We start from the raw sequence: 15,080 nt of genomic DNA, 5'->3' as shown, positions 1-15,080 counted from the left end.
AATGTTTTGGGGTGTCAGCGTGCATATGTCTGCATGACCGTATGCTTCTGTGTGTGCGTGCATGTTTGAGTGTACAGTGTCATGCAAGAATGTATGCATCTGTAGGACTCTGTGTATATGTGTGATTGTATTTGTGCATATATGTGTGCACACAGTTCTGTGTGTGAGAGACGGGGGTGGGGGTGAGATATGTGGGGGAGTGAGAGAGTGGAGGAGAAAGAGAATGGAGGAGAAAGAGGAGTGTCCCGACTTATTTGTGCTTTGGCCACTCCTTCTGCCAGTGGTATGTGGCTCCAGTCACTATCTCCTGAAGACAATGTGCCCCTTGACCTCAAAAAAAGGTTCCACAGTTACTGGGAAGTAAGCCTTGTTAAATTCAGTGGGACCCACTTCAAAATGGAAATAGGATTGCACTGTACAACTTCTTTATAGTATGCTTTGATTCCTGTAGGTCTTGCTTGGAAGAATATTAATTTGACTGTTGTGAGGTTGCAAGCTTGTGCAGCTAGAGGGAGATCATCCTGTTTCATGCTGTAGACCTGTTTGTTTTAGGACATGGATGGGTGCTGTTGGGCAATATGGCAGGAAAAGTTGTGATTCCCCCTCAAAAAACTATTGCCCTGGAATGAAAGTTCTGCAGTGGGCCTGCCCTCTATCCAAGCACCCAGTGACTATATCTACCACTAGTTTAAGAAACTCTTTTATGAAAAGAGATTAATTATTCTAAAGCTGTTTTCCATATGTGTACATTGAGGACAGGTTTAATGTTCAGAAAAACATATAAAGTGGTATATAGCATGGTAATAACAGGCTATTGCTTTCCATCAAGGTTTTCTCATATACAGCCAACAAAGAAATTCGAACAGATGATTTGTGCTTAGATGTCTCCAAACTTAATGGTCCTGTCACAATGCTCAAGTGCCACCACTTAAAAGGCAATCAACTTTGGGAATATGATCCGGTGGTAAGTTGTCTTATGACTGAAGCTCAAGTGATTAGAAAATTCAGTGACTATAGATGTTGGTATAATTATAGTTATTGTGGAGAATGCTGGTTGGAACTGGAGATGGGAGTAATAATTTAAGATAAGTAACATGATGTGTTGCAATTTTTAAACTGTGTTGGAATTAAAGCTTCTTTAGTATTGCAGTTTTGTAAGCAATGGGAGGGAACTCATTTTAGGAGATAATTCATTCCTTTGTTCCATGGATTACAAAGAACACACACACAAATTACAGCTGTACCCTAACAAATAACACTCCCTATTTTCCCCCACAAACTGCAATGCTAGTTTTACCTGCTTTTCTCAAACTACAGTAATTCCTTGCATGATTAAAGGAAGCGCTGGCGGCCTTGGAGCTTGCAGTCACATCCTGTTTTGTTTTCCAAAGGGCCTGAACAAAAGGTACCAATGACCTTTTTGCTGGCCACTTGAATGCAAACCCTTTCCAACTCTTCCCCATTTCTCATTCTGCAGTGATGCATTTAAATTTCTGTTACAGCAGCATCAAGGCAAAGCTAGAAATTGCTGTTAGAACATGGTTACGGGTTGGATTAAAATGTCAATTTGTATAAAAGATTTGATAGTCAATTTCTAGTAGTACGTTTTTAAATCTGTGGGCCCGTGGTCCATTTATTACAGTGCACCTGCTCTGAGTATGATTTTTGTTAGATATTACCTAGTGTTTTAAATTGGCCCTTTTTCTTGTTGACTTAAATCATGATTTAAGTCTATGCTAAGTCATTACTTTTAAACAAAAGCCCCCCTGCACTACATTGCAGTTTGAAACTAGAGTTTCAAAAGCAGTGTGCACTGCAAGGGAGGCTGCTCGTGAAAGGAAATACATAAAAAAAAATCCTAGACACCCTCCCACAAGCCCTTAAGAATCTTTAGTGGCATTTCCAAGATACCTAAGAGGTACTGAGTTCCATATATGCTCTCAAAGGATGTGAGAGGAAAACACAACTATCCTTTTCCTAGCAGTGGTCCTAAATGAACCTACTGACTGGTGTGAATTATCTCTTCTTCTTCTAATTAAAATATACTCTTTTCCCCCCCTTCTTTCCCCCCTCCCCCACCAAAAAAGAAATTAACCCTTTTGCATGTGAACAGTAACCAGTGCCTGGATAAAGCCACTGAAGAAGACAGCCAGGTACCCAGCATCAAAGACTGCAGTGGTGGCCGCTCTCAGCAGTGGCTTCTTCGTAACGTCACCCTTCCAGAAATATTCTGAAAGGAGTCAAAGAGGAGGACTGACTGGACTACCTCAGCAAGTACGTGGGCTACGTTTTCATGTAGCAAGCAAAGGCTGCAAGGTTTATTGGCCACTGGAGCAGATTTCTAAATCTTGAAGAGCCAGCCATCCTGGTGTGGGACTACATGAGTACTTGTGAACCTGCGCACACTGATGTTTACAAGATTGAAAATAGTTCATCAAAGAATCATTTAATGGAACATTTGGACCGTGGAAACAATCAAGGAAATAGGCACTCTGGAGAGTGGCACAACTGAGTTCTCTTGTACATCAGCAGCCTTGACCAAAGGTGCTGTTACAAAGATTCTTTTACAAGGTTTAATGTTAACCAAGGTATCAAACATAAATGCAAATATAAATGGAGAAGTTTTAATATCACAAGAGGGGGGGAAATCACTGAAGCAAGAATCAGGGTTCAGAGGCAAAAAAACAAATCAGAACTATATAAGAAGTACAATTTGTAATACTAAATATCAGATTTATATGTAGATTTTTTACTTCGGTGGGGGGGAAATAACCAAGTGAGACACAATTTCTGTTCAATTGTGTGGTAGTCCATTAATATCCTTTCTTCCTCCCCTGATGGGTCTTGAGCTTATTAGGAGCAAAAGTAAAATTGAGTATAAATAAAATTGGCTCTTTGAATGTCAGTTCAACATTTTTAAACTTTCATTTTGGCTTGCAGGCTGTTGGAACTGTTAATACATCTTTTTTTTAATGATCTGAAAACTGGAGATGCATCCTTTGATGTGACTTGCTATTTCAGTTGTACTTGGGTCAATCCACCTTTGACCTTCCATCACCAACTTAAGAATTTGTTAGTAAAATCTGTTAACTTGACTGATAATGCTTAATGGCCAACTCTCTTACTACTGTACTACAGGTTTTGTTTTCACAGCAATAAATCTTTCATTTTTTGACTCCAGTCAGAGCCTACAAATATTGCTTATTCAGGTAATAAAGTAGTTGACAACTGAATGTTTCTTGAAAACATTTTTCCACTCCATACTTTGATTGCATTCATATTTAGATTGCATTTTTTGAATTGTAATGTTGATCTGCTTTTTTTTCCTAATAAAATCTAAAGAAACCTGTAGAAATGGCCTTTTAAAAATTGATGTAGCTGAAGGCCCTATGATTTGCTGCTACATTAGTCCAGCATTTTGAATTTGAATAACTTCTTTCAGCAATCTCTGAAAAATCAGAGCAGTGGGGAGTAGGTAATATTATGGTTCCTAACATTCAAAATGAGCTGTCTTTTAAAGAAAGAAACATGGAAATGATTAGGATAATTTTGAAAAGAATGTGGAGTCCTGTTTCCATTCCAGTTGGTTATATGCTGCTTTGATCAGCCATTCTCTCATTTTGAACCCATTATGTGACACATCTATAAAACAGAACCAGAATGCTTTTCAAAACAAAATGGGGAAGCTGTCCCCTCTCCATCATATCACTGTTATATGAGTTTGAGTGCTAATTGTTTTATATAAATGTGAATCAACTGTCCTAGTAATGTTCTCTTCAGTTAAATGTTAGCTAAGTAGTCGGAACTAAGGAACCTTGATATATGCTGCAGAGCTTTTCCATGATATTTGCCTGAGTTGTTCATATCTACTATGTGCCTTTCAGATGTGTAATTTGTTTGGTAATATCACAGAGACAAGAAAAAATTCTTCTAAACTAAAGCATACTTCTAGCAGTAAGAACTGCATGTGTTCTACATTAAAGACGTGCACATAAAAAGCAAGCCGGGGGCTACTGGGCCAGGAATAATCTGCAGTTGCTCTAGAATGTTTCTTGTTTTCTTATTTCTGCATCCTGTCCTTCTAGGAACCCAGTAGGTTTGAAAGAAGTTTGCCAGCTGGGTTTCTTGCATCTTGACAACGTTTTAGCTACTGCCAGACACTGTCTATCCTAATCCTCAATTGATAACTCAATTTGATGACATGTACTTGATAGCAGTCTTAATGTTGCTCAAGCAGTTAACTGCAATTGGGGGCAGTGGCTAGTCGAGGAATGTCCTTGAATGAGAACAAAATAAAACCCTTGCTCCTGTAGGGATGTCTCTGTCAATCTCTCCACTGGCAGGAAATTAAATGTTATAGAGAATACAACTTGGGGGCTGAGACAACCCCCTTCAGTTTCACTTCCTGCCGGCTGCTCCAGGCACAGCAAAAGAGAAGAGGCAGGCATGCCATTTGAGAAGGGATTTTTCATTTGTTCTTCCTTGTCTGTTTATTCCTGGCTTCCCTCCTGTTACTCCTGATGGGTTTTAGCTTTCTCCCAGCTCCATGTAACATACAGATCTGACGACTGGAATATGAGTTATGAACAAACTAAGCCAACTAATCTTGGAACCTATATACCTACCTCCATTCTGATAAGCATTTGCTTAAAGTTTGTGTATGCCTCAAGCTGGTCACTTCCTGATTTTGAAATGTGTAGCAGGGGCACTGAATAGCTCACATTAAGTGAGGCCCAGTAAATGGGGACATAAGCCTTGGCCATTAGAAAAATGGGATTGCATTGTTAGTTCCAGTGTTCCTTTTGAGATGAGTCTGAAACACAACGATCGGATCAGTTCACCCTCTTTATTATGGACAATGACCAATATTCTGAAACTTTGGTGGTATTTTATATATTTCTATAAGCAAAACAAAATAGAAAACCATACAAATAAAATTACTAATAACGATACCATACTATAGAACCCAGGCACGGAAAACAAAGTTGTAAGTCTTCTAAAATTAATTGCTGTTGAGTTTTTTTCACACGGCAGCAAATATCTAACCAGAGATGGATGCATTCCGATGTAAAAGCAGTGCAGAAGCATAAAATGCATCTGATCGTACTGAGAAATTGTATAAAAAAGATGCAATAAAAAAGTGATGCATAGGAACATGAGTTATTGATTTCGCTCCTCCAGATTAAAATGAGTATTTATGTTGACGGAGGATTTTTTGGAACCTCCCCTGCAGAACTGCTGATGGAAGAACATTCAAATGTAAAGGCTTAGCAATGTTTTTGAGCAGAGAGCACAGAAAGGTAGTTCCCTGGTTTATAGGACTGAAGTTAGTTAGCATGTTATTTGAGGTTAAGCCTATAGCCTATTGGCATTCAACGCTAGCAATATGCTCTGTGAGCATTGCTCTGGTAGATTCATACCCCATAGGGATATGGTAAACCCAGTGGAGCCTTGGTGTTATCTGCTACACCATGGGAGCGGGGCATGCTGGGGCACGCTGCACTGTTGGAGCAGCGTCCCTACACCTGGAGGCCAGCACATGCTGGTTGTGTCCATGTCAGCTGTCTTCTGGTAGCGGGGAGGGGGATGATGACGGACGCTGTAGATCGGCACACTATGAGCCCAGCCCACGCTGCTTTTGGGAGTGGTGCACTGGGCTCTGGTGTGCCAAGGCTTGTGTGCCTGCAAAGGTAAGTGCTGCTGGGGGTGCCCAGTCTCCCCGCCTCCCCTAGCTATGCTACTAGGAAAACCATGGAAAACCCCTAACACTGCAACTTCACAGTCAAATATTTTTTCCAAGCTGACTGAAAACAAGGATCAGGATCAGCAGGAGAGCAATAAGCTTTTTTCCTCCACTGTAAAAACGAGCTCACTGAATTGGACCGATGGTCCCATCTCAGATTATATGGGCAGGTTCCCATGAAAAGTGGCAGAATCCAAGGGGCAGTGCTGCGAGCACCGCTGCTCATAATCATTTATTACTAACTATTCTTTATTAGTAGAACTACTACTATTTTTAAAAGGGCATTTTTCCTCAGACTGACCTAAGATTGGATGGGCTAATGGGCAAAGCATTTCCTCCATGGTAGATGGTGTATACAGTATGAGTTGATGTTTCCTTGGGAAAACCCCAGGTTCAAAGGGCCACCAAGTTGTAAAGTTCACTGTGGGTGGCCTTGGGCCACATAAGGAGCCTAACCTACTATGTTGTGTTCTTGTGAGGTTAAAACTGCACTCAGTTGCTTCAGGGCAGGGCAGAATGCACAGGGAATAAATGCCTGTCATTTTTTGGTTTCGTTTCTATGACCCTTTGTTATGGGTGGCATCTACCATGCTCTGTAATTAAGGCTGGTAGACGGCAAGAGAGCACTTGCCGTTACAAAGAATGGAAAGTTTCACTTCATTCTATGATGCATGTTTCAGAAATAATTGGCCTGTCTGCATAATCCCTGCTTTAACTGCCCCAATTCAGCAACACTGGTCTGTAGCTGCATGGGTGCAAGTAATAGCTGGAGGTGGAGAAGGAGTTCTTTAAAAAAGAAAGGGTGCCCAAGAGATGAGGCAGATAAAGACTTAGAGCCTGTACCCCTAGGAAAGGGGGGGGGGGAGAGAAACAAAGATCCCACAATAACATACTAAGCACCATTCATGTATGAAAGGGAAATCCATACCTGCAAACAGCCAATAGGCACATGTATGAGTTTACTGTAAGCCATGCTGTCAAGACTGTGAAGTTGCATGTACTCCATAAAGTGTGAACTTGCTCTTCAGGTTTAGGTATGGCTGCAGGTTATGGATTTGGCTGAACCTGTAAGATGAGTAGCTGCCTTGAGAAGAATGTGATCCAAGTAACAAGCAGTTGATAGCAAGGCCTTCAATTAAGCAGTAGGAAGTCAGTGCTTATTATGTTTTGTGCAGACATAGGGCGTTTATTTGATGAAAGAACACTTTGCCAATTAATCATTTGGTGTTGGATGGATTCACCCATTAAGGGCACATGCTACAACTCCTCCGTAAAGGATAAGTGACCCAGCACACATGGCCCCAAAGGCATTTTGCTTTTCTCACTAGTGTTACCCATTCGCTTCCACGACGGACGGTAGAGAACACATTCTCTCAACATCTGCAGTGACTGAGATGCTGCTCCCATGGCAGCACCAGATGAGTTGTCCAATGCAATATTGGCTCCAGTGTTGTGGGATCAGTTCCAGCTAACGCAGCCTGAGGACCGATTTTAAATTCTAATATTTTTACTGCTTTGATTCTCAATGAACAGTGGTATACAATTTTTATAACCAAATAAATAATTAGGATCCTAACTTCTTAAGAGAGGGAACAGGTTCTACCGTTCTGTTTTATTGATCTGGAACTGTTTAACCTATAGGACGAAAGAGGATAGCTTGGTTTTCAGCAGCCATCAATCTGCATAAGCTCTGTCCCTTAGCAAGACTGAAAACGAATAGATTTTGATATAATGAAGGCGAATTATATAACAAAAACTGGAGTTCTGGAATTGTCTGCCTCCTACTAAATGAAAAAATCCCAATTGAATTTTGCACAAAGGGAAGGCGACTTACAATAGGACTATACAAAGTAGTAAGTACATCATTATGAATTGAGTACAGGGATGGCTTGTGCTGGAGTTAATACTGGCTACAAACACCAGCCACAGCAAGCTGTTTATACTGCCGTCCAGTGAAACTGGTGGTGTTTGATCAGCTGTTTGGTTTTCCTCCTAATTAATGCAGATGGTTTAAGCTATTTTTTATTGGTTTCTCAACGAGCTCTTCGAGCAACCTTCTCCTACATCATACCGTTGGTTAAAAGTTCATTCTCTTCTCTCTAAATGAGTACTCGGTACTATTTTGGTGTTTGCTCCAGACTCCATTTCATTGCTATTGCACTTGGCTCTGAGCTGTAAAATATCAAAATACCACGGCTGTGTGATTGGAGGTTTTAATTAAATAGATTTTAAAGCCAAAATGTCTATAAACTAGTTCAGTGCTAATGAAGTGACAGCTTTCTGCACACAAGCCAAAATAGTCACAGAAAGTGTGTCCATTTTAAGGAATGTATGCCACTTTGATCTTCTTTGGTACCTCTATTTTGAGGGGCTTTGCCAGAGGACTCAGTGCAACACCTACCCTCTAGGCTAGCAGAAGTTAACTGTTCACCAGGGCCCTGCCACTTATTAAAGTGTATTTCATAGCTGCCACTTCAAATGTCCCAAAGTCTGAGAACTCAAAAGGTTGCAATGTTATTTTGAAATACTTCTCTTGCCTCTTGGTCTTGTCATTGAGGACAAGATCCATTTAATTAAAGTGCATTTAAAACTATCAGTTCTTTGCTTTCCCTGAAACCCTGAAGAACAGAAAGAAGCACAATCTAAAAATGGCTTGTGCAGGACTCAGAAAAGGAGATAAACCTCCTGGTTTATTTGAGCTTCAGCTGCTACCCACCAAATTTCCTGCTTCTTTCCCTCTCCTCCCTCAAAAAATAGCAGGAGATGAGACTGCTCATAGCACCTTTCAAGGCAGGCAGAAGAAAGAGTCTCTGAGCTTCGCCTGACCATTCTTCCTTGCTCTTTATGCAGCTGGATGGGAGCTGAGCTGGCAGCCTGGCCACGAAGACACCAGCCAGAGACAACAGAGTTCATACACGCTTGCCCATCCAAGAAAAGAGGGCTTTGAAGCTTCTGTCTCACCCACAAACCTTTTCCCCCTTCAGGCCTTACTTTTTTCCTACCTAGATATGTGAACCACATCTACTTTTGCAGCAGCTAATCATACATTAACATGCAGACTGAAACAGCTTGAAATTAGGTCACAGTTTTCAATATTGTCTATTAGAAATCTACCTTTTAGAGAATATACTGATTTATTTTATGACTCTTAATAGCTGGTCTGTACAATTTTGTACTCTAGCTTTAGAGTACCATGTAGGTTCAGGTTTAGTTCCCAGTGTGGTGAGTGCGAGAAAGAATCCCCAATTGTCACTAATGCAAGTCACTTGTACACATACCATGAACATGATAAAATAAAATAACGAGGCATGAGCAATTAATTCCTTTTCTATATGCTTGGTGGGATGCGGGTGGTGCTGTGGATTAAACCACAGAGTCTAGGACTTGCCGATCAGAAGGTCGGCGGTTCGAATCCCTGCGACGGGGTGAGCTCCTGTTGCTCAGTCCCTGCTCCTGCCAACCTAGCATTTCGAAAGCACGTCAAAGTGCTAGTAGATAAAGAGGAACCGCTCCGGCAGGAAAGTAAACAGCGTTTCCTTGCGCTGCTCTGGTTCACCAGAAGCGGCTTAGTCATGCTGGCCACATGACCCGGAAGCTGTCTGCGGACAAACGCCGGCTCCCTCGGCCCATAGAGTGAGATGAGCGCCGCAACCCCAGAGTCAGTCACGACTGGACCTAATGGTCAGCGGTCCCTTTACCTTTACGTTATATGCCTGGTGGCAACAATAACTTAAAAATCTGGCTGAGAAAATTACCTCATTTTCAGCCCACTATTTGAATGACACAGTTAATTTATTTTCTCATTTCTTTCCTCAACTGAAGGTGGTCTCCTTTGTTTTGGCTGCCATCGCTGAGGTAGAGCCCATCCCAAAGCTCTAAGAGAGATCAGTCCACCCTCAGGGGTGAGGGAGGGGGCAAGTGGGGAAGCCGATAGCAGTACCAACACTTTCTGTAAATTGAGACACCTCATTAATAAAGTTACACTGTTAAGCCCCTTGTCTTCTGAAGGCTGGATTTGTCAACTTTTATGACAACACATCAGGATATATTGAAATGAAGCTGGCTACTTAAAAGCAGAATAGAGCAGCGTTAAAAGTAGACAAACCTGAGTTGTCAGCCAGTGTTTTCCTGTCCGCTGCAAGCACTGAATAAACCAATTCAACAGTAGAAGAACACACTTCCTAGTGCATCAGGTTTGCTCCTCTCTGGTTTCTTTATTTACCTGTGTCCTGTTTTCCATCCAGGGCACAATGCACAGTCATTTACCCATTCAACTGCACGTAGCAGGCAGCTTGAACTTTCTTTTCAGGTAGACAAAGACTGCGGAAAACATCAGCATTATCGCCTGACAACCTTGGATGCTTCTGCCAGCCCAATATTTAACCAAATAGGTTCCTTCTCAAGTAGCATTTTGTAATTTAGAAAAATTGCTAAAACTCAAGGTGCAGGAATAAAACTGCTAGCACATTTAGGTACTGGGTCGCACAAGCCATTTTAGTACTTTGCATGCTTGCACCAACACCATGAATTAGTAGCGCACTGGTAGCCAGTGCAGCACATTCACAGCCAGTGGCTCCCTGGTCCCATCAGGCTTCTCAATGTACCAGCCAAACAGCTACAATCTACACTGGCTGGAGCCTCTGGGTGATCTTCAAGGACCGCCCCCTCCAATGTTGGTGCTTACCTCTAAAGCCCTAACAGCCTCAGCCCAGTATACCTGAAGGAGCGTCTCCATCCCCATCGTTCAGCCCAGACACTGAGGTCCAGTGCCAAGGGCCTTCTAGCAGTTCCCTCGCTGTGAGGAGCAAAGTTACAGGGAACCAGGCAGAGGGCCTTCTCGGTGGTGGCGCCTGCCCTGTGGAACACCCTCTCCGCCAGATGTCAAGGCAATAAGCAACTATCTAACTTTTAAAAGACATCTGAAGGCAGCCCTGTTTAGGGAACTTTTTAATGTTTGATCTTTTATTGTGTTCTTAATATCCTGTTGGAAGCTGCCCAGAGTGGCTGGGGAGGCCTGGCCAAATGGGCAGGGTATAAGTAATAAATTATTATTATCATCACCATCATATTACAACTGACACCAGGCTATCCGAGGCCAGGGAAACCAAAATGATCAAGGGTCTTGAAACCAAGCCTGATGAGAAAGGGATCAGGCTGTTGAGTATGTTTGGCCTGGAAACGACACACTGAGGCCATACAATAGCCCACCTTCAAATCTCTTAAGGGTGGAAGATGGAGGAAGCTTGTTTTCTCCTGTTCTGGAGGCTACGACCTGAACCAATGGATTCAAGTGACAAGAAAGGAGATTCCAACTAAACACCAGGAAGAACTTTCTGCCAGTAAGAGCTGTTCGGCAGTGGAACGGACTCCCTCTGTGTCACAGGCGATCGAAGTCCCGGCTGAGGACGTCAGGATGGCGGGATGGGAGCAGGAACGAGAGTCCAGAAGCCGGGGGTACGGGGGTCAGGAAGCAGGGAGTCATGAAGTCAAGGGTCTGAGTGCCGAGAAGCAAGGAGTCAAGAAGCTGAGGTGCAAGTATCGGGAAGCAAGAAGCCAAACGCAGTAAGGCAGGAAACGAGTTGCTGTGGCAAAGAGCCGAGGGGAAATGCTGACCTTATATCCCTTCCCGGTTCCTGCCACCAGGTGCAGTGAGTTACCAAGTGGCCTCACCTGTGCGGCTGAGCCTTGCCTCTCCAGAACAAACTTAGGGAGGCCCCAGTCTTGCAAAGCCCTACTGGTCCCAGGGCCTGGATCCTGCAGGCACTCCTGACACTAGGGGAGGTTGTGGACTCTCCTTGGAGGTTTTTAAGCAGAGATTGGGTGGCCATCTGCCATGTATGATCTAGCTGAGATTCTTGCATTTCAAGGGGTTGAACTGGGTCCCTTCCAACTCTACAATTCTACTGCTTAGAGATTTCTTGGATTAAGCAGCTTATAATTTTAAAATAATAATAATTATGGGTAAAATGAACCTCCATTACGAGGATATACTTTTGGAAACAGTGGCTTTTATTACCTCTATTAATCAAAGCAAAACAGAAGCACAGCTCCAGCCCTGAAAAGTTTAACATGCGCACCGACCCCTCTCGCTCCCCAGGCTTCAGCGAAAGCCTGCATTCGCCCCATAGGACACACACACATTTCCCCTTCATTTTTGGAGGGGGAAAAGTGCATCCTATAGGGCGAAAAATACGGTAATTTAAGTCATATTTATCTGCCCTTTCCTGAATTTGTGTGCCTTTGGTTAAAATGAAGACCTCATGCTTTCTATTTAATTACAAAAAGAAATGCTGTTTTTTGGGAAAGGTCAGCTTGCTAATACACGCTTTAAACATGCTGATGATTTTCAGTCAGGCAGGAAAGTTGTATATGCTGGGTTTTAACTCTACTCTAAGTTTTAATCAGAGTAACCAATAAAGTAATGGCTCCTCTCAGTTCTCTGGCTAGTATATCCCAGCTGGAAATACAACCTACCTAACCTAATAAAATATTTTCTCTGTGTTTACATTTTTATTTTGAACACAGTGGTACCTCGGGTTACAGACGCTGCAGGTTACATACGCTGCAGGTTACAGACTCCGCTAACCCAGAAATAGTACCTCGGGTTTAGAACTTTGCTCCAGGATGAGAACAGAAATCGTGTGGCAGCAGCGGGACTCCCCATTAGCTAAAGTGTTGCTTCAGGTTAAGAACAGTTTCAGGTTAAGAACGGACCTCCAGAATGAATTAAGTTCTTAACCCGAGGTACCACTGTAATAAAATGGGGGGGGGGGGGCATAGATGGCCTAATCAAGCCAACATGCATGCAAGTTTAGATTGCATTTCTACATAGCAACAGCTGATCGATGAATCTTCAGAAACCCCTCCCAAAGCACCACCTTGCACAATACTTTGAAAGGGGCTTTGTAAGCAAGACATTCGCAGAGCCCTTTGCAAAGTCTTATCTTGCAAAGCTCCTGCAAAACTGGGTGAATGTTCTGTCAAGCAACTGACAGGTGTCCGGCTCTGCCAACCTGTCAAACTTGCTCTGCAAGAGGTGGGGCAGACCCGGTTCTCACCACAGATTTAGATATTCTGAGTAGCACCAAACACCTGTTTCCAGATGAAAGAACCAGGGGAACGAACGCCAACCCTCCAGTCTCCATGCTGCTCATTCGCACTGCCCAGAATGTCTAACCAGGGCTGCATGCTCTCAGTCCAGTGTGTGTGTGTGTGTGTGTGTGTGTGAGAGAGAGAGAGAGAGAGAGAGAGAGAGAGAGAGAGAGAGAGATTCTTCCAAGCCAGCATCCTTTTTCCACCAGTGGTCAGCTAGATACTTCTGACAAGTCCAGAAAAGGGGCATGAACAGCCCTCCCCTGCTGTTTTCCTAAAGCAGCCGATATTTAGAGGTACACTGTCCCTGAACTTGGAGGCTCCATTGAGGTGCTATGGCCAGTAGCAGCTGATAAAAAAAGGTAAAGGGACCCCTGACCATTAGGTCCAGTCGTGACCGACTCTGGGGTTGTGCGCTCATCTTGCTCTATAGGCCAAGGGAGGCGGCGTACAGCTTCTGGGTCATGTGGCCAGCATGACTAAGCCGCTTCTGGTGATGAGTACTCATCGCTAAGAATTGGAAAACTCAAGATCTACCCACGCTGGAAGAATGGCAGATGCAACTGATGGACTATATGGAACTAGCTGAGATGACTGGCAGAATGCGAGACCTGGGAGAGGAGAGGGTCGAAGAAGATTGGAAGAAATTCAAGACTTATTTAAAAAAACATTGTAATTTGGTTGAATGTTAAGAAAGGATGCTAGATCATAAATAACTGTGCACCACTAAATTAGATGGAATTAAGATGATAAGTAAGTTTGAGGAAAATTTTTAAACCTATTGGAGAACTAACAGATTATATTTAAATGAACCTGACACAAGAGTGTAAACAAGATGATAAATTGCGGGCAAGAATTGACAACGATGCAAATGGGAGTGGGAGGTGCGAGTGAGTCCAAAGATGTTAAGAAACTATGTTATGATATATGTTATTCTGTTTCTTTATCTTTGCATTTTTATTCAAAAACCTTAATATAATATTCTTAAAAAAAATAAAAAAGCCGCTTCTGGTGAACCAGAGCAGCGTACGGAAACGCTGTTTAGCTTCCCGCCAGAGTGGTACCTATTTATCTATTTGCACTTTGACATGCTTTTGAACTGCTAGGTTGGCAGGAGAAGGGACCGAGCAGTGAGAGCTCACTCGGTCGCGGGGATTCGAACCGACGACCTTCTGATCGGCAAGTCCTAGGCTCTGTGGTTTAACCCACAGCGCCACCTGCGTCCCTTCTCAGCAGCTGATAGATCATCCTATGTCCTACATATATTGGGCCAAGCTCATAAGGATGTGTAAATCAGTAGCAAGCACCACAACCTGTATGTCATGTAAGTTAATTCTGGGATCTGTGAAGCGGCAGCTAGGGAACGGTAGAGGAAATTCTGTTGCTGTGTTTCTGCTCTTAACAAGGTCCGTGCAGAAGGCTAGAAAACCTTTTACCAAAATGTGCAAGTAGAGGCTTAAGTGCATTTGCACACACAATCTCAACCCTTAGCAAACCAGCTGCATTTACAAGTTCAAATATACCAAACGCAGAGCCCAAGTACAACTTCTTAAGCCCTAATGTAGAATTTTGATCCCTGGGAAGAGAATATAAGTACAGTATTTAATTATTGTTATAACAATGAAGTGATACTACACTTTTAACTGCATCCTCTAATGTCTCGGAAGGTAGATTTGAGTTGGTAGGATGGAACAAAAAATTATGTATCCCATCATTTTTTCTCCCTCCAACAACCATTTGCCGTTTTGTTTTTTAGCCACTATACTTGACTACCATCTAGTGGTTTCAGTAAAGATTGCAATTAATTGGCAAAAGTCTTTTCAAGAGTTAGTAATTGCTATTCCATGCAGCCTTGGCTTTAAATCTGTTTAACTTCCATTTCCTTATTTGTTTAAAACCACCAATTATTACGTGATCATCATCACAGACATGACTGGGAGTCAGGCATTGCAGTTTTGGCTGAGGAGCCACAGTCGTAAACGATGCTTTCTTGCAGGGGTGCCAACTTGAATAAAATAAGGGGTAAGCCCTGCCCCACATAACTGAACACAAAATGCAGTGCATGCACAACATTTGAATGGCAACCCCCATCAACTGGGGGGGGGGGGAGGCTGTCACCCTCAAATATTTTATTGGTGTGTTTGTGAAGGGACCTTGGCCCCTAGGAGTTGGCTGCTATGCTTCCTTGAGAAACAACAAACCCTCCGTTGCTCCGATGAAAATAGGAATGTCCTAAGGAAAAGCA

At 42.8% G+C, this 15,080-nt stretch overlaps 3 protein-coding genes across 4 annotated transcripts in view; 2 read left to right on the top strand and 1 right to left on the bottom strand.

The window, feature by feature from the left end:
• Nucleotides 1-3,355, top strand: part of GALNT1 (polypeptide N-acetylgalactosaminyltransferase 1) — a 63,828-nt gene extending 60,473 nt beyond the window's left edge. For both annotated transcript variants that reach the window (XM_083709479.1, XM_083709480.1), the window contains 2 exons: nt 830-964; nt 2,088-3,355. In XM_083709479.1, coding sequence (XP_083565605.1) covers nt 830-964; nt 2,088-2,234 — 282 coding nt within the window. In that variant the 3' untranslated portion in view covers nt 2,235-3,355. The remainder of the gene's footprint in view (nt 1-829; nt 965-2,087) is intronic.
• Nucleotides 1-15,080, top strand: part of COBL (cordon-bleu WH2 repeat protein) — a 1,088,462-nt gene that overhangs the window by 500,609 nt on the left and 572,773 nt on the right. The gene's annotated exons all lie outside the window — the stretch shown is intronic.
• The window catches only part of LOC310830149 (uncharacterized protein), a 318,853-nt gene that overhangs the window by 159,901 nt on the left and 143,872 nt on the right, over nt 1-15,080 (bottom strand). The window lies entirely within an intron of this gene.

This window comes from Podarcis gaigeae (genome assembly GCF_964106915.1).
Source record: "Podarcis gaigeae genome assembly, chromosome: 13".
NCBI classification, from domain to species: Eukaryota; Metazoa; Chordata; class Lepidosauria; order Squamata; family Lacertidae; genus Podarcis; species Podarcis gaigeae.
This window is presented reverse-complemented; position numbering and strand designations above follow the sequence as displayed.